The sequence below is a fragment of the Hippopotamus amphibius genome, chromosome 1 (genome assembly GCF_030028045.1).
Source record: "Hippopotamus amphibius kiboko isolate mHipAmp2 chromosome 1, mHipAmp2.hap2, whole genome shotgun sequence".
In the NCBI taxonomy this organism is placed as follows: domain Eukaryota; kingdom Metazoa; phylum Chordata; class Mammalia; order Artiodactyla; family Hippopotamidae; genus Hippopotamus; species Hippopotamus amphibius.
The window spans coordinates 217,897,308-217,916,792 of record NC_080186.1 but is presented as its reverse complement, the minus strand read 5'-3'; the positions used below and the strand labels follow the sequence as shown (position 1 = coordinate 217,916,792).

Here is a 19,485-nt window from a genome sequence, read left to right as displayed (position 1 = left end):
AAACCTTAGAAGATAATCCCTAAGGGTAAAGCAGAATGTAAGAGCAGATATTTAGATACCAGGTTCAGGCTCAATTTGATGCAATCATAAACCTTCAAGGTATTTTTCTCAAGTCGCTGAAACCATTTTAAGTGGTGTTCTGGTGGTCAGCTAAAAGTGAACCATTAATCACTAGCAGTTTTTATCCTTACCATGATAATTCTCTGCACTGAATGGAAACACCATGAATAGAGACACATTTTAAGTAGCAGAAGATTGACATTCTGTCATGCTATTTGATTTTTAAAAAATCATAATAGACCCTCTCACTGTTAAAAGCTGTAGAGGAACTTCATAATAAACTCTTAAATATATTTCTGTAATGTCTAGCAGTTGAATAATTTAAACTTGAAAGAACTAAAATTTTGCTAATAACTGTCTGCTTTATATTACATAAGGAAATATATATGTATTTACACAAACTGAAGTGAACTCCCTTCTCCACAAATAAGACTTCTAAACAGAAAAAAGCAGTTCACAAAGGACTACAGAATGTGACTGGACACTGAACAACTAGACTACCTGGTTGAAATCAGATTTCAGTCCTCTGTAATTCTCAGTTTTTCTAATGCCTTTTGCAAAACGTACAAGTAATCTGATTGAGTTTTATTTAGATTCCTTATTGAGGACAAATTTTGTTATAAATTCTATACTCACTCACTGAGCATAGACCGCACTGTTACTGAACATGAAAGGTTTTTTCACGTGACCTAACTTTTTTTCCTCTACCATCTATAAACAAAATAACATTTTCTGTCAGAGATAATGTGACAAAAATTTTCTTGTGTGCTGAACAAAAAGTTTTGAAACTGCTTAAAATGCACTTACTGTTTAAGAATAAACCAAACAAGTTTAACAAGTATACATTTAAACTGCAAGTCCTTAGTGATCATGTATGAATAACTAAAACATTTCTTTTTTGTAAACTCAGCGACTATATTCACACATCAACAGCTGTCAGTGAGCTCAGTCTTAAGCTACACCTTTTTAAAGAAAGTACTTTAAAGAGAACAATGAAGAATCCAAGTAAAAAGTAAAAAAGTAAATAAGTGTTAGGCTTTTAAATCTATTTTAAGAAATTAAAAATAGAAAGGTTAAGAATTTACTAAATCTTTATTTCCCTAATTGTGGTATTAACAAAAATTTCTCACAAAATGTATAAAACAGCATAAACATTCCAAAGATAGACTAGTATTAGTCAAACTTATTCTTTCACTTGATTAGCAATCACTGAGAAAACAAATGGCCAACCTGCTTAATTTTCATTGAGAATGGAATAATCTGGCCTGACTCCGACCAATAATTAAAGAAAATGTAGGATACAAGTGTTCAAAATTTTACATGAATAAGGAGGGTTTGCTATTTTGCCTGCTAAATACGAGTATTTTACCTCAAATTTAAATCTTCCTAAAATGACAACATCCCAAAATAAAATTTAGTATCACCTGACTAGACTGAATAAACCTTCAACATCAATCCTTAGCACCTCAAATAATGACACAAAGTCATAACATGTTTATTTTCTTCAGGTAAGGACCAAGCAGTTTTAAACACAATTTAAATGGCCTCACAACATCCTCAAACATACATGAAAATTTGAGCACACATAATACTTCCAAAGAGTAGGGTTATTTTACGATTATCTTTGGATTCTAGGGATAACCATTTTGTTCATTTTTAAATAAATTATTATATAAAAATAAACAATTGAGGCTGTTTGGTGGTTTTGATTTTTTTAGTTTTCCCAGGCAAAGGCCTTTGCTGGGGCAACGCAATGTACACACAGGCTAGCTTGTAACCTGTCCACACTGAACAAATCAAGTGAGAAGCCCAAAGGGACAAACAGAGCCTCCGATCTGATTTAAGCTCTTGTAACTATGGCTCCTAGGGCAGCTTGTGCCCGCCATCTAGGTCTAAGATTGTGGGGCACAGTTCCAAACCTACCAAAAATGGAAGCCAAGGGTATAAGCTAGCAGGCGGGCAAAAGGATCTTTTGAGAGGAATCACTCCATGAGTTAGGGAAGTGAATGAAAGCTGGGGGGAATATAAAGAAAGTTCTAGAGTAAAGGCAGTGGCAGGATTAAGGAGAAGCCTTCCCCTCAAAAAAAATAAAAAAATAAAATAAAATAAAATAAAATAAAATAAAATAAAATAAAATAAAATAAAATAAAATAAAAAAAGGAGAAGCCTTAGGAAAGGTTCACACTTCTAAAGTATACATGTTAATTGGGTGAGGACAAAAGTACAGTCCCCAGCTTCCAAGGAAATGTTAAGTAATTATACTAGTGCCTACATGCCAGAGGTAAATCCCTAGCAGTACTTTTAATATCGGATGTTACCAAGCGTGAACTGGAAACAGATTTTGTTTGTACCTTTCCACAGACACTGAAGTCAAAGGAAGAAACTGCACCTACAGCCAAGAACTAAGAGGCCAAAATACCACCTTCATACACCTTTGACCATAAATTTCTGAAGCTGTGCTCTCATTTAGTTGAAGTTACACTTATTCTAATTTACTGACATTTTTGCTTAAGCATGCCTACGTTTTAAAAGATGGTGATTAGTTTTGAAATTGAAGCTAAAACTTCCAGAACCTTCACCAAGATTACTATTAAAACTCTTAGTATAAAAGATTTCTGTGATCCTTACAACTGAGGGAAACCCTACTACTTTCACAGTTTTTTAGTTTATATTTCCTGGAATATTAATGGTCAGATATCCCCAACGGCTAAAGAAAATATAATACGATCTGGTTTCCCAAAATCGAAACATGGTTAATAAAAATAAAAAAAGTGTATTTACACAAAATAGCCTGAAAAATGAAAAAGAATGGCGCGTCCTAGGTCCTGCAGGGGAGGGGGAAAGCGGCATCATACGTAAGTTCAAATGGAAACGTTCGCGTTTCTGTCCTGTGCCCCATGCTATTTATTCATTGCCACAATTTTAAAAACAACAGTTAGGTTACAAAGAAGAGGATTTATCATCTGCATTTCTTCCTCATTCAGGTCAGCTTGGCTTTCTTCTTCGCAGGTCCTTTGTGCCCTTTGGCCTTTCTTCTTAAATTCCGCCTGTCAACCACAGGCACTTCCACCTCTATCTCCTCTGAGCTGCTATCCACCGTCTTCTCTGTTGACTGAGTCAACTGATCTAGTTGTTCAGAAGACGCTTCCGACTGCTCCTCTGACTGGTTCTTCTGTCCTGCATTCTGTGAAAACGGCACATCTTCAAGTTCCACCTCTATCAAAGAGCTCTGAGGAAGAGCTGTAGGTGTCTCTTGGGGCTCGGCGACCCCCTCCTCACCCTGGTCTTCCAATGAGGCAGTAGTGTTGGGTGATACATTTTCAGGAATCGATTCTTCAGAAAATTCAGCTATCACAGAGTTTGGAAAACCACTGTCAGACCGTTCTTCATTTGGGATAGTAGCCACACTGTCTGAACTCCCAAAATGTGCTTTCTTCCTTGAAACTAGAGGCAGCTTCTCTTCGGTGTGCCCCTTGTCATCAGATGGGCCTTCATCTAGCAACATTTCTGAGTCAGTTACATGTGACGTCTAAAAACAAGAAATCCGGTGAACTGTGCAATATGGTTCTTACATAAATTATTCTCAGACACTAATATGCAACAACCCTCAACCACGTCGTAAAGAACTTAGTACTCACTAGTTTTGTTAATCATGTTGCATGTATTCTGAACACAGCTCAATTTCATCAAAACTGTCTGACATGATAATTTGGATTCATTAAGTTCTTGCTTTAAAGATACAATAAAAGTAATGATTTTACCTCAAAACGTACTTAAGGCAGTTAAACTTTATGTCAAGTTATGTCAAGATTCTTCAAAACCATGAACCAACTCAGTTTTTAGTTTCTTGGTGTTACTGGAGCCAGAACCAAGAATCCTGGGACTTGAAACTGTGCTACCCAGTGAGTTTGACTATTAGGTGAAAGGTGAGGGCGGTGAAAATTCTATTCATGTAATTATGTGAAACACTCATAAAATAATGCTATACAAGAGTTTTTTAGCCTTAAATTGGAATATTCAAAAGTAGAAATTAAATTTCCTTTTTGATGTGGCACATATATATACAATGGAATATGACTCAGCCATAAAAAAAGAATGACATCTTGCCATTTGCAACAACATGGATGAATCTAGAGGGTATTATGCTAAGTGACATAAGTCAGAGAAGGACAAAAACCATATGATCTCATTTATATGTGGAATCTAAAAAACAAAACAAAATGAAAACAGACTCAGAGAACAAATGGGTGGTTGCCAGAGGGGAGGGAGTGAGGGGACTGAAATAGGGGATTAAGAGTTACAAACTTCCAGTTATAAAATAAACAGGGATGTAATATACAGCGTATGCAATATGGTCAGTAATACTCTTAGTAACTTTATATGGAAACAGATGGTTACTAGACTTGCAGTGGTGATCATTTCAAAATGTGTGCAAACTCAAATCACTATGTAGCCCACATGAAACTAATGTTGTACATCAGCTATTATTTCAGTAAAAATAAATAAATTTCTTTTAAAATATTCCATCAAGTTTTCCCACTAATCTAAACTTTCTCCCTAACTAAAATTAAAATGATTGTACAGGTCACAGACTATGTAAGCAATAGGTATTCAAATATGTGGTAAATAATGCTTTATCCATTTTTCTAAGCATTTCCTAAATCTACAAAGTAACACTCATTTTGTTACCATAAGTCAGACATAAATGAAGTTACAAAGATTTGAATTTTAAAAATATTACTGATTGCAGCTTCTTAACATACCCAGTGTAGGAGGGTGAGTCAAAAATTATCTGCACGCCAGTTATATTAAAACTTCTGTAAATTCTATAGCCAGAGTGCAAATAACTTGCAACTCACCCTCGCACTAAAATTTATTTTTCCTGAAGGACTGTACATGTTAAAGTAGAGGAAAATATATATCCCACACTGCCCTGGCCGAGTCATCAACACTGGACGTTTTAACTATAAAAAATGAGGTTATTTCTCCATTACCTTATCCTGTGCAAAAGCCTCAGGAGATTTTGAAGATTCTACCACCAGTGGAATAAGATTCGTAGAGTCTTCAGTGGAATTAAAAGACTGCAATTTTAATTCTTCATCTAAAACTTCACTAGTGGAGTCCTCCTCTTCTGTTATAAGTGAAGTCTTAAGAGTATCATCCAGTATCTCACCATTCATAGGCTCTAATTCAGATTCCTGCACCACCGAGGGCAAAAAAAAGGCAGGACAAAACCACAGATTAACTTGTCATGCAAGGTCACCCTCAGTCTCTCTGTGTCATGCACCAGGACTCAGGATCCATTCTACCACATTACAAGGCACAGGTTAAGGAAGCGTAGAGTCAGTTTTAAGAGAAAAGAATCCATAAGTACCCCAATCTCTTTCTGTTCTCATGGAGAAAGGACAGGACCAGGACATTCTATGGACCCACTGTGGGTCTGAGATTCATTAAGAGATCCTGCCGCCTTCTTCCTCTTCCTTCTTATACGACAGTCACAGGAAGAACCTTTTCAGTAAAAAGGCACCAGAGAAAGCCTAGAGTTGGTGCCAGCTCTTTACAGAAGGAACATCGGCTGTCGCACACTTGGAATCTCGGGGCCTGTGGGAAGTCACCATTCAGCGTGCCAGGGGGAGGAAGCACTGCAGGTCTGCGGGAAGCTGAGTTTGGGTACAGCTTCTCGCCGCGAGAAGAGAGCCCCCAGTCTCAACGAGCTCACTGTCCCGTCAACAAAGGGTCCTCTTTGAACAATCACATTAAAATATGGAAAAGCGAATTTCTGAAACTCTTCCTCCAACGTTTATCAATGTACAAGTCTTCCATTAACATCTAATATTTCTAATTAATCCTAGTGACATTCTAATAATGAGAGGTCATTTTATTATCATTTAAAAAATTAGAACCCTGATGCACTCGAATTTTAAGAAATAGACTTGGCTGGATTACACAGAACCCCTGAAATCATAGAATGAATGTCTTCCTAAGGGATGTTGAAATCAGAGACTTAGAAAAATTAATCAGGCCAAAGAGTATAAAGAACAAGCTGCACACAGAAGGTAATTATAATAAAACTCACAAAAAGACCAACTAGGGTAGGAGAAATGTTAAAAGGAAGAAAATGAGAAAGATATAGCAGAAGTTTTTGTAAAAAAATAGGATTTTGGTGAGTAACGACAAGTGAGAAGCAACAGAAGAGAAAAACTCAGTCCTTCAAGTTCTAGGTTTGGGAACAGAATGAAAATAAGAAATAGGAAAAAGGGCACAATAGAGAAGTTATAGGAAAGAACAGAGATGTTAAATTTAAGATTATAAAAGACATCTATCTAAACAGAAATATTCAGAAGGCAAGTAACATTATGGGACCACAGTCTGGATCAATACTGAAGTCTAGAGTTATTGGTCATCCCCACAGAGATGACCATTCAGCCATTAGACTAGATGCATTTTCAAAAGAGAAAGCATGAGCGAAAGAGCAGAAAGTCAAGAACTGAGTCTTCTAAAATGTCCACAAATACAGGGGGAAAAAAAACAGGAAACAGAACAGTCAAAAAGCAAATAAATAAAACCAAAACAAAACTTCAGAGAGAGGAAAACCAAGAAACCAAAACACAGTAGTGTTATAAAGCCAGGGGAACAGAGAATCTGGAGGAAGAGAGAGGAGTCAGCCCAGGTAAGGAAAGCCACTGGAACTGAGTGAAAGTGTTACGGGTGACCTACAAGAGTAGGTACTCACTTATATTGTTGGACAAAAGAAACAGGTTACATGAAGTATGTACAGTATAATCTTAAGTTTTTAGGGAAAAAAAAAACACAAATATACATTCCCATAAACATCTAGAAGCATATAAATCCCGTTTTTGAAATATGTGCTTATTTCCCCCAATTTTCTACAACAAGAGAAAAAAACGCCAGGTAAAACCAGTTTCATGAAGTAAAGGAGAGAGGAGCTAAACTGGAGCGAGCTGAGGAAATAAAATCAGTAATGCAGTTTCACTTGCTCAGATCCTGGCTGGACTTGACAAACAGGTAAAAGATTTCTAAAGAAACTTAAGCATGTTTGAAAGAAGAAATAAAGAATCTGTAAGAGAGGAAAAGATGGGAGATATTAAAGAAAAAGAACAGAAGGGCAGGAAATAGAGAAGATGAAAAAAGGGAAAAATAATTGAGGAACCACAGTGATCAAGCCAGACAGAGTTTTTCACTCAGTCACAAAGGATTTCCTACTTGTTTTCTAGTGATTTAAAAAAAAAATGAATTTAGTTATCTTCCCAGGAATCTGTATATCAACTGTAGTCAAATACACATATTTTTTCTGCACAACTAATTTTATCCTTCTAACCAAAATAGGGGTACAACTTAGGGTTTGTTGGACCTTAAGGCATTCTAACTGGTTTTATAAGATAGACCTCTTATAGTCACATCATTTGTGTCACTTCTTAAGTATGTTTAATTCCATGAATTAATTTGTATTTTAAATACACTGAGAGACATTACCATCTAAACATCTTCTGTTTTATCTTTGTAGTACATCAAACTTTATAAACTCAGTTTGAAATATAAAATACTTGCAACTTCATCCTCCTCTACCTGACCTTGCTTTAGACATATGCTTTTTAACATTAAATACAGGGACTTCCCTGGTGGCACAGCGGTTAAGAACCCGCCTGCCAATGCAGGCGACACAGGTTTGATCCCCAGGTTGGGAAGGTCCCACATGCCACAGAGCAACTAAGCCTGTGAGCCACAACTACTGAGACCATGTGCCGCAACTACTGAAGCCCACGTGCCTAGAGCCCATGCTCCGCAACAAGAGAAGCCACCTCAATGAGAAGCCCGTGAACCACAACAAAAAGTAGCCCCCAGCTGCCACAACTAGAGAAAGCCCGTGTGTAGCAACGAAGACTCAATACAGCCAAGAAATAAGTTAAAAAACAAAACAAAAACCAATAAATACAATTTCTATTAAGAGTCTAAAATACATCATTGTGCTTTTCTAACAATATATGACTAAGAAAGTTAAAATTTACTTCCATTCATTTTCTTTAATAAGTGACTCTCCTACCTTTTCACCTTCTTGCTTTGCCAGGCCTGGCTGGGTTTCTGGTGCTGGTCGAACATCTTTATCACTACTTTCATCCTCAAATTCAATCACACTCTGTTCAGGTTCTTCTTCCAAGAATTCTTCTGAGCTCTCTGATGTCCTTGCAGTGGACTCCAATCTAGAAAATCAAAGAAAAACATTTGTACTTGTTTTTATTAAGGACAAATATAACATTTTTAGGAATCCATTAATAAAGTAACACTTTAGAGAATCAACTAAGTATTTTTCAGACAACAACTTCAAATTTTACGAGTCCAAAGCCACCCTCTTTATCTTCTTACAAGTTTGTTCTCTTTCCTGCCTTGTTCTCCAGTTCAATCACCAGTTCATCAGTTTTCAATTATGTAAACTAGACCTTTCTTTTACTCTGTCTATACTGACTGGATGTCATTCTCCTAGAGTGAACATAACATCTCTGTTTACCTGGGACAGTCCAGTTTACAACTTTTGTCCCAGCAGTGGCATAATTATAAGCATCCCTCATTTTACTACACTTTGCTTTTTTGCATTTTGAAGATACTGTGTTTTTACTAATTGAAGGTTTGTGGCAATCCTGCGCTAAGCAAGTCTACTGGAGCCAATTTTCCGATAGCATTTCCTCACTTCATGTCTGTGTCACATTTTGGTAATTCTCACAATACTTCAAATGTTTTTTTGTTATTATATTTATTATGATCTGTGATTAGCAATGGCCGATGTTACAATTTTAATTGTTTTCAGGTGCCATGTGCTACACATATAAGATGGCAAATGTTTTTAATTAGTTTCTTTAATTGGAGTATAGTTGATTTACAATGTTCTGTTAGTTTCTGTTATACAGAAAAGTGAGTCAGTTACACATATACATATATCCCCTCTTAAGATAGCAAAGTTAATTGATAGACGTTGTATATGCTCTGACTATTGCAACTGATTGGCCATTCCCCATCTCTCTCCCTCTCTTTGGGCCTCCCTATTCCCTGATACACAACAATACTGAAATTAGGCATTCAATTAATAACCCTACAATGGCTCTAAGTGTTCAAATGAAAGGAAGAATCACACGTCTCTCACTTTAAATCAACAGCTGGAAACGATTAAACTTCATGAGAAAGGCATGTTGAAAGCTGAGATAGGTAGAAAGCTAGGTCTCTTGTGCCAGATAGTTAGCCAAGCTGTGAATACAAAGCAAAAGTTCTTGAAAAAAATTAACACTGCTACTCTGAGTGAACACACTAATGATAATAAAGCCAAACAGCCTTATTGCTGACATGCAGGAAAAGTTTTAGTCGTTTAGATAGAAGATCAAACGAGCCACAACATTCCCTTAAGCCAAAGCCTAATCCAGAACAAGGCCCTAACTCTCTTCACTTCTATAAAGGCGGAGAGAGGTGAGGAAGCTGCAGGAAAAGGGTCTGAAGCCAGCAGAGGCTGATTCATGAGGTTTAAGGAAAGAAGCTGGCTCCATAACAGTGGCAGGTGAAGGAGCCAGGGCTGATGCAGGAGCTGTATCAAGTCATCCAGAAGCTCCAGCTAAGATCATGAATGAAGGTGGTTACACTAAACAACAGATTTTCAATGTAGACAAAAAAGCCTTCTACTGGAAGCAGATGTCATCGAGGACTTTCATAGCTAGAGAAGAGAAGGCAATGCCTGGCTTCAGAGTTTCAAAGGACAGGCTGACTCTTGTTAGGCGCTAATGCAGCTGATGACTTGAAGCCAATGCTCATTTACCATTCTGAAAATCCTAGGGCCCTTAAGAATTATGTTTAATCTACTCTTCCTATCCTCCATAAATGGAACAACAAAGCCTGGATGACAGCACACCTGTTGACAACATGGTTTACTGAATATTTTAAGCCCACTGTTAAGACCTATTGCTCAGGGAAAAAAAAAATTCCTTTCAAAATGTGACTGCTCATTCACAATGATGGAGATTACAATGAAATTCATGTTGTTTTCATGCCTGCTAACACAACATCCATTCTGTAGCCCACGGATCAAGGAGTCCTTTTGACACTGAAGTCTTATTATTTAAGAACTACAAGGACTTCCCTGATGGTCCAGTGGTTAAGAATCCACCTTCCAACACAGGGGGTGGGGGTTCAATCCCTGGTCGGGGAACTAAGACCCCACATGCCGTGGGGCAACTAAGCCCACACGCCACAACTACTGAGCCTATGCACTCTGGAGCCTGCGTGCCACAACTGGAGAGCCCCTGTGCCACAACTATTGAGCCTGAGCACCACAATTAGAAAAGCCCAAGCACCACAATGAAGAGCCTGAGCAGTGCAATGACGATCCCAGCGTGTCGCAACTAAGACCCAAAGCAGCCAAACAGATAAACAAACTTTAAAGAAAACAGAATTACAGTTCACAAGGCTAAGCTACCATAGATAGAGATTCCTCTGATGGATCTGGGTGAAGTCATTGCTAAAAATTTACCACAGCTACTGTCAAATTCAAAGTTGACAACGTGACTCATCTGGGACAATATAATCACTAGAATATTCTCCTGGATTTTCACAAGAGACTAAATCATGAGTTCATTCCACTCTCTTACTAGCAACTCTTCCCTCTAACACTGTCAGAGTGACACTTCCCAAGCGTAAACAATATTCTCGTGGAAGAACTCAAATACAAACCTCTGCACCAAGGTCATTTACTACACAAATACAATAAACTTCACCTTAAAAACTACATACTAATAATATGAAAATAATATGAAAATAGGAATAATATTGAAATAATATGAAAATAAGGATAAGCGAAATAGAGTAAAATAAACAATACTTTACTTGTTCACTGACGCTGTAGGTGAAGTCTGGGGAGTCTTTTCATCTTCCCCTTGAGAACTACTAAATTCAGAATCCTGAAACCGCTTTCCAATCTTTGGCCGCTTTAGATGACTACTTCGAGTACGAGTGGAAACAGGCGTTTTATCATGACCTGAGCAAAACCAGCAAAACTACAATTAATTATGTATTCAAAGGAATACCCATTAAAAAATACATAAATGCAAGAACTAATAAGCTAGTTTACCTAAATCCCCACCATTATACACTTCCTGTCTTAGGCTAAGAAACCATGTCAGTGTCTTTTTCTAAATCATAAAATAAACTTGTCAATTCATTCCTCACATTTCTGTGTTACCCTGAGCTTTGCAAAGTGTTTTTGCATTTTCACTTAGATTCTCTTCCAATAATCTTGGGAAATAAACAGTGTAGACACTACTGGTCCTATTTTACAGGTAAGGGAACAAAAAAAAGAGGTACTACAGCTTACCTATCTGTTCACACAACAAATTCAGTAGTAATAGAACCCAGATCTAGATTTTAGAGTTGGATAAGTCTGCACTTACTCTAAGTGACACACACACACACACACACACCCTTAATTGTGTCTCAAACACTTACTAATAGACCAGCTGAATTTCTTACCTTCAGAAGTGCTTGCAAAGGCATCTTTTAGAGAATCAATCTAAAATAGAGATACAGATTAAAACTGAAAGTTTTAGATCTTTTTTTCTCCCTATGGATCTACTTCATTCAACTACAAAGAAGATCTTTTTAAAAGTTTTTCAAATAGCACCTTCTGTACTCACTATTCATCAACAAAGAAAACTCACTTAAGAAGTAAAAAGAGCATTTCACCGACTGCGAAGCTGGGAAGGTCCTGGCGGGGAGAAAGACTTCGGATCTCATTGTCCTCCCAGCCTTTCAACCCTCCCCTGAAGTCCCTCAATAAAATGGCTTGATCCCCCCAAAAACAAAACAATACAAAAAAAGAAGTAAAAGTGTTATATTATAGCCTCAGTTTATTGTGAGCCTAAGAACTTATGAAGCCATCTAATATGTGACAGTAATATACACTGGGGTTTCTGAGTGTTGCATCCTCAGCTCCCTTCTCTTCTCAGTCCACATCCTCCTTCTGTGAAATTGCATCTACCACCTTCAGTTCAACATGTTTGTTGATCAATCTAAATATATAATTTAATCTCCCCAACTTTTTTCGCCTATTTCCAAAGCTCTATTTCCAGTGAAATCTCTCTCCAGTGGATACTCCATCCAGTTTCACATCCAACCTGTCCCAGACTGAACTCTTATATTTTCCCAATATTGTCCTCTATCTTGGTTAATGGCAATAACAATTCAGTATGCCACTCCAACCAAAATCCTGTGAGGCAGTAATGACTTCCTCTTGTCCCTCATTCAATCAACCACAAAGCCTTTCAATTTTGACTTTCAAGAATCTCTAAAAATTGCCCCCTCTTTTGTATTTCCAAGGCTTTAATTCAGGCATTCTTCTTTGACATGAATGTGTACACCTTAAATATGTATAATTTTTGTAAATTATGCCTCAATAAAGCTAGAAAAAAATATGTAGTTAAACAAAACCACTTCCCCATGTGGTTACTGATAAAAAGAGATAAAATAGTTTAATATGAGAAATATTTTCCTTGAATTAATTAAAATATTAAAGTAATATGAGGAATATGAATTTCTAAAAAGAAAGAAAATCTAATTTATATTGTCAACATTATATGGTGAAATTTTAAAATATTTTCATTAAAATGATATATTTAAAAATTTTGGCTCAATACTAAATCATTGCTCTCACTACATGTATGAAAAGAGTAGATTTTTCTACTTTTCCTGGTTTTATGACATCTGACCAATACTAAATAAATATGAATATATCTGAGGAATTTGGAATGCAATATAATGGAACAGGGGCTTGTTCTGAAGTCTGAAATTTCAAAGGTAGAAAAAAATACAAAATACTGAACTCCTTATATATAGTTATTGTACCAATATTATTTGTATTATCCTTAAAAATGTTTTAAAAAAATTTTTACTCAAATAGTCAACACTCGTGCTAATTAAGACAGGAGAAAAGAGGCACAAATAATTCCCCAAAGTGCCTGTCTCTGAAATGCATATGCATTTACATACATATAAAACACTAACTAAAAATATATTCAGATACCCATGTACAAAACAAATGACTGTATTAAATGCCACCACAACAAAACACTGCATAAAAATAGACCTCTAGGATCCCATCAATGAACCTGTATTTTAAATAATATCAAGTATGTTCTAGAAAAGTACCTGGTAAGTCCTCTAGAATTCAGTAATGGGGCCTGCCCTTCTACTTTCAGGTTACCTAGTATTTGCAAAGTGCATTACATTCTACAAAGACCTGACATATATAGCCTCAAACTTCCCAAAATAACTTCATAACCTTTGACCTACTACTAATTCCACTCCTAAAAGTTTATCAGTGCAAGGAAATAATTACATTTGCACAAAGATGCACGTACGAGGGTGAGTCAAAAATCATCCACACTCTTGGCTGCAGAATTTTTAGATGTTTTAACATAACCGGCATATGGATAATTTTTTACTCACCCTTGTATAAATGCATTCACAGCTAGGCCACTTATAAATACAAAAAAAACTAGGTGTAATATGTTAAGGAAACAAATGCTGGTATTTACATATAATAGAATAGTGTACTATTTAACAACGATTTAAAACAGTAATAACACAGAAAATGCTTACAATATTATGATAATGGAGAAAAGCAGTCAGAAGCATCATAAAAGAATAAAAACAAAAATGAAACACACAGATACATATTTCATAATTTATATTAAGTACATATACAAAAATGTTAGTTGCCAGATCTAGGGTAACGGAATTACAGTTTTTTATTTTCTTCTATATTATTTTGTGTATTCCAAATTATTTTTCAAAGAACGTTAAATCTTAGAAACCAACTAACAGAAAATGCCAAGTAACTAACACAGTAGAAGTTATGTAAGTTTGTTGAATGAACAATAACATTAAAAAAGTTAAATATTAGCTGAATCTCTTTTTTAAAAAACAGCAAAATTATTATTTCCTACAGTAAACAAACAGTGTACCTACAGTTAGCTGCATCTCACTAGACTGACTGTCTTCAGCTCCTGTTTCATATTCTGGAACAGATGCAAGACCATATTCTCCAGACATAGGTCTTTTATCTTCATTTTGAGAAACTGCTGTGTGTAAAAGAATTTTTAAAATCGTAACCCAGTTGGTATTTGGTTTTAATTTTAACACTCTTTGTACTGATTTTTACAAAAGGCCTAAAGAAGAATGTTGAAAATCCAGGTGTGGGATATTCCCTTCACCAATATCTTATAACGAAATCTTGCAATTGCAGTCTTAAATAGTTGTCTTTATTTAGTGACTTCAAGGAGAGACGCATGAGACTGGGTTCTACACCTCTGATCCCCTGATGCCTCTTCTATACTAGCTGCGTAATCTGTGATTATTTCTTACCCATCAAATCCTACTGGACTACTGGGCTACCTTCTACTGGGCTCCTCTAGGTCCTCTTACCATTTGTGACTCAAATATTTACATATAACAAAAATTCAAACTTTAGGAAAGAAGGTCTGTTACTAGAGAGATCACATTATAATACACCACCCCAGTGGACTGTCGGAAGCAACCATCATTAGGTACAACTTTTTAAACTGGACTTGTGCTCAAATTGAAAACATTCTTACCTGTAATTTTAAGTGTTTCTCTTTGTAATGCTCTGGTGATTGGTATTCTCTGGTACCAGTGTCCAACACCTTCAACTTCCCAAAGCAGTTCATGGTCTCCTGGGTATTTTTCAAAGTACTGGTTGCAAGCTGAAAAACACATTGAAAATTTTCTAGAAATCCCCAAAATCAATTATTTGGGCAAACAGAAGATGGAAAGTAAGCTGCCCAACACACTTAATGGGGCTATCATAACTCTGATACCAGAAACACCAAGAAAACTCAATAAAATTATACAGCAGTCTCATTTATGAATAAACAGAGGTAAAGATGATAAACCTCACTAGCTGTCAAGGAATATAAGATGAAACAGCAAGATACCATTTTCATACCCACTAGATAATAACAAGCATCAGAAAAATAAAGGAAATGGAAACTCCCGCACTGCTGGTGCGAGAACAATTTTAAAGCGCTTAGGAAAGTTGAAGAGAAATATCTTATGATTCTACTTCTAGGTATATACCATAATGACTTATACCTATGCAGAAGAAGGCATCTATAATGTTCATTACAGGACTGTTTTTAAACTGGGGTGGGGGTACAACCTAAGTGCCCATCATTAGGGGATGTATGAATAAATTATACTATGTACACAATAAAATACTATACAGCAACTACAACAAACTACAGCTACATATAATCAACACTGATAAATCTATAAAAAAATAAAAAAGCAAGTCAGTATTATGTACAAAATGATGTCATTTTAGAAGTTTAAAAACACATTAAACAAAATGATGCAGCATCTAAAAAAGAACAAAATAATGTCATTTGCAGCGATATGAATGGACCTAGAGATTGTCTACTCAGTGAAGTAAGCCAGAAAGACAAGTATCATATGATATCAGTTACACGTGGAATCTAAAAAAATGGTACAAATGAACGTATTTACAAACCAGAAACAGTGTCACAGATGTAGATAACAAATATTGGTTACCAAGGGGGGGAAGGAGGGGAGGGATAAACTGGGAGATTGAGATTGACATATACACACTAGTATATATAAAATAGATAACTAAAAAGAACCTATTGTATAGCACACAGAACTCTACTCAATACTCTGTAATGCCCTAAATGGGAAAAAGAATCTAAAAAAGAGTGAGTATACGTATAACTGATTCACTTTGCTGGACAGCAGAAACTAACACAATGTTGTAAATCAACTATGCTCCAATAAAAATTAATTAAAAAATAAAAATAAATAAAAAATAATTTTAAAAATAATTCAAAAAACGATGCAGCCTCTGTGGAAAACAGTTTGACAATTCCTCAAAAAGTTAAACACAGAATTATAACCCAGCAATTTCAACATCAAATGCAAATCAAAACTACGAGATGCCACTCTACATCCACCGAGATGGCTATAATAAAAAAGACAAATAATAATAAGCGCTGGTGAGGATGTGGAGAAACTGCACCCCTCATACAATGTTTATGAGAATGTAAAACGGTGCAGTTGCTTTGGGAAACAGTTTGACAGTTCCTAAGAAGGTTATGACCAAGCATTTCTTCCATACCTAGGTATATACACCAGAGTAATGTCCACACAAAAACTACAGAAATGTTCAAAGTAGCACTATTTATAATATCATCATAGTATCAAAAAAGTGGAAACAGTCTGCAAGTCCATCAACTGATGATGGGTAAACAAAATGTGGCATATCCACACAATGGAATATTCTTCAGCCATTTAAAAAACAAACAAACAAACAGAAAAAAAAAACAAAGCAATGATTCATGCTACAACATGGAAGAACCTTGAAAATATTTATGCAAAATGAAACAAGCTAGACACAAAGGGTTTACAATATAATCATATCACACAATTCTGTTTATATGAAATGTCCAGAACAGGTAAATCCATAGATACAGAAAACAGATTAGTGGTTGGCCAGGAGATAAAGGAATGGGGGAACGGAAAAGTGACTGCTAAATGGTGCAGGGTTTCTTTTTGGGGTGATGAGAATGTTCTGGAATTAGACAGTGGTTACGGTTGCATAGGTGTGAATATAATAAAAACCACAGAACTGTATACTTTAAGAGGATGGATTTTATGGTATGTGAATTACATTTCAATTTAAAAAAAAAACTACCACACCCCCAAAATGTCATTTATGTGACATAAAGACATATTTGCAAAATTAAGCCCTAGAGAGCCAAAGAATATAATTTACTTAATATTGATATACGCACATTTAAAATATCCTGCAGAAACAAGTGAGAAGTGACACTGAGACAAGTTTAACTTTCTAAAAACTTCATCCAATTACCTATATACATGAGTGAAGTCAGTGGATACCGCAAGCCAAGTGCATCTTCGGTAAAGGAATCAACGAAGTCCTCCAGCATATGAAGCCCAAAGTCTTTGCCTCGATATTTCTTTCTTACAAACATTGTATCAAGAACTGGCAGCTGGTAGCTTTGGGTAAGAAAGGAGGCACATATACTTCCTGCAGTCATAAAACAGAAATTCAACAGTTTTCCACATTTAAAAGGTCATATATGTACATATATTTAGAGAATATAAGTTAAATCTAAAATTGGCTAGTTTTTCTTACATCAAGAAGAATGTTACTCATTAAAAAACAAATTATTTTTACCTTTAAAAAAAGAATGTTAAAGAAACACACAAATTTTATAATATAAAATGCTTTCCAGCTATTATATACCATGATGTACACATAAGATAATGAGAAGAGCTACGTATTTTACATTTGCCAACAGTATCTCATACAAGATAAATAACTACTACCATTTGATGAACTATATACTAGAATACATACTGCTGCTGTCCATAGACTTGCACAGTTTTAAAGCTCATCAACTATTAAATTTTCAAATTGAAATATATTATAATACACAAAGTATCTATTCCAACCTTAGTAGGTGAATATTCATCTTCTCCCTTTACTTCTAGCCTAGTGAGTACAATCTCATTTTTATCCATCTAATGATGGCAAAGAAGTGAATTAGCTCTCCAAATTTTTAAGGACTATGGATTAGGACTAAATGGAAACATCTGTTTTAGAAATGGCTAAGTCAGCAATCTTTCTGCTGTGAATATACTTTTTAAAATATCTTGTATATTTAAGGTTTAACGGGAGAAATGCTTGTAGCAATAATTAAATACACCTCTCCTCATTACATTACAGAACTATACTGATTTGTCTTTTAAGAAAGCTGATTTCGGTTTTGACCCTCCAAACAGATGTGTAAGCTCCTGTAATGTATCTTAAGACAGTTTACAAGTTGAGGGCATCACGGTGGGGATCCCACTTTCTATTAATTTTAGTATTAATTCATAGTTAGCTGTCAATATTCTACTCTTTTTGTGCCTCGAGTAAAAATATTATTTGTTACATTATTCACACGATTTGGGATGATTATAATAATGTAGTTCAAGAGACAACATTTCAGGTAACCAACATCTCACAAATTAACTTTTACCAATCATATCATTTGATGAGCTGGTCAATATAACAAGGCTTTTTTTAGTTCAACCAAATAATGAATTGCTTATGGTTAACTTGGAGAACTTCAATAACTTTCTGCAATAGTCTCTAAGACTATCAACTATTTTAAATTCAGAATAGGTCACATACATTGCTACATACTGTCTTATGTAGTCATTTAGTTAACAATACTGTATTACATACTTTAAATTTACTAAAAAGGTATATCTTAAGCGTTAGCACCTCAAGAAAAAAAGAAAAAGAAAATGGTAACCATGTGAGGCAATAAATATATTAACTTGATTTTGGTGAATATTTCATAATGTATATCAAATCAAGTTGTACACATTAAACATACACAACTTCAAATTATCAATTATACTCAATAAAGCCAAATTAAATAAATAGTTTTTTATGAATCTAACAGGTAGTCTCACCAACAAGCTACTGTGACCATCATCAGCTTTTAATGCCTTAAAATCAGGGTTTTCTCATAGTAACTGCTAGAAGTGATAATGAAATTAATAATTATTTATAAAATTAATACACAAGTGAGCCAAAAATTATTCACATTCTAGCTTTAGAATTCAATTAACTTTTAGAAAAGACAAATACATCACTTTTTGACATAATCTCCTTGTTTTTCAATACACACTGTCCATTTGTCAACAAGCATTCGTATTCCCTCATTAAAAAATGTTTTAGGCTGAGCTGCGAGCCACGAACGCACTACTGACTTCCCTTCTTCATCAGAAATGAATCCATCTCCTTCTTGATAGCTAACACGTGTGCAACGTTCCTTGAACTTCTCTATCCATTCATACACACTTTTTCAAGACAAAACACTTTCTCCATACTGCTCACAAAGTCTTTGATAAATAACGGCACCAGGTACACCTTCAGACCACAAAAAACGAATCACTGCACAATGCTCTTCTCTCGTGCAAATCACAAAGGGGCAACCGTTTCTGCTCGCAGCACCATTACAAATGAACACATTCACACCTGCACAGCAGTGACTGGGGACACAGTAGCTTTGAACGGAAAGCGCTGATAAGACAGTGCGGCCAACAGAAGTTTTAATTTTTTTTTCTGTTTTCAAACAAACATTCCTTTAAGTAGAGAAAAGGTAAAATCAGAATCTAATCATGTTAAAATGGTCAATTTATGGAACTAATAGTGTTCATAAAGTTTAAAGTTCTACTATTTTACTATGTACATATTCATTTCAAAAAGCCATGCTAATTCTCTTCTTTTGCCTGCACCTTAAATACTTATTTTTGTATTCATAT

The 19,485-nt window shown here is 35.4% G+C and overlaps 1 protein-coding gene across 6 annotated transcripts in view; it reads right to left on the bottom strand.

Moving 5' to 3' along the window:
• Positions 1–2,221: 2,221 nt before the first annotated feature.
• FAM169A (family with sequence similarity 169 member A) overlaps positions 2,222–19,485 on the bottom strand; it is a 62,727-nt gene continuing 45,463 nt past the window's right edge. For 5 of the 6 annotated variants that reach the window (XM_057698516.1, XM_057698533.1, XM_057698542.1 and 2 more), the window contains 8 exons: positions 17,012–17,191; positions 14,703–14,831; positions 14,077–14,189; positions 11,581–11,620; positions 10,939–11,089; positions 8,123–8,279; positions 5,055–5,258; positions 2,222–3,589 (listed from right to left, as the gene is read on the bottom strand). In XM_057698516.1, coding sequence (XP_057554499.1) covers positions 3,041–3,589; positions 5,055–5,258; positions 8,123–8,279; positions 10,939–11,089; positions 11,581–11,620; positions 14,077–14,189; positions 14,703–14,831; positions 17,012–17,191 — 1,523 coding nt within the window. In that variant the 3' untranslated portion in view covers positions 2,222–3,040. The remainder of the gene's footprint in view (positions 3,590–5,054; positions 5,259–8,122; positions 8,280–10,938; positions 11,090–11,580; positions 11,621–14,076; positions 14,190–14,702; positions 14,832–17,011; positions 17,192–19,485) is intronic. The other variant, XM_057698551.1, reaches the window with a different exon arrangement.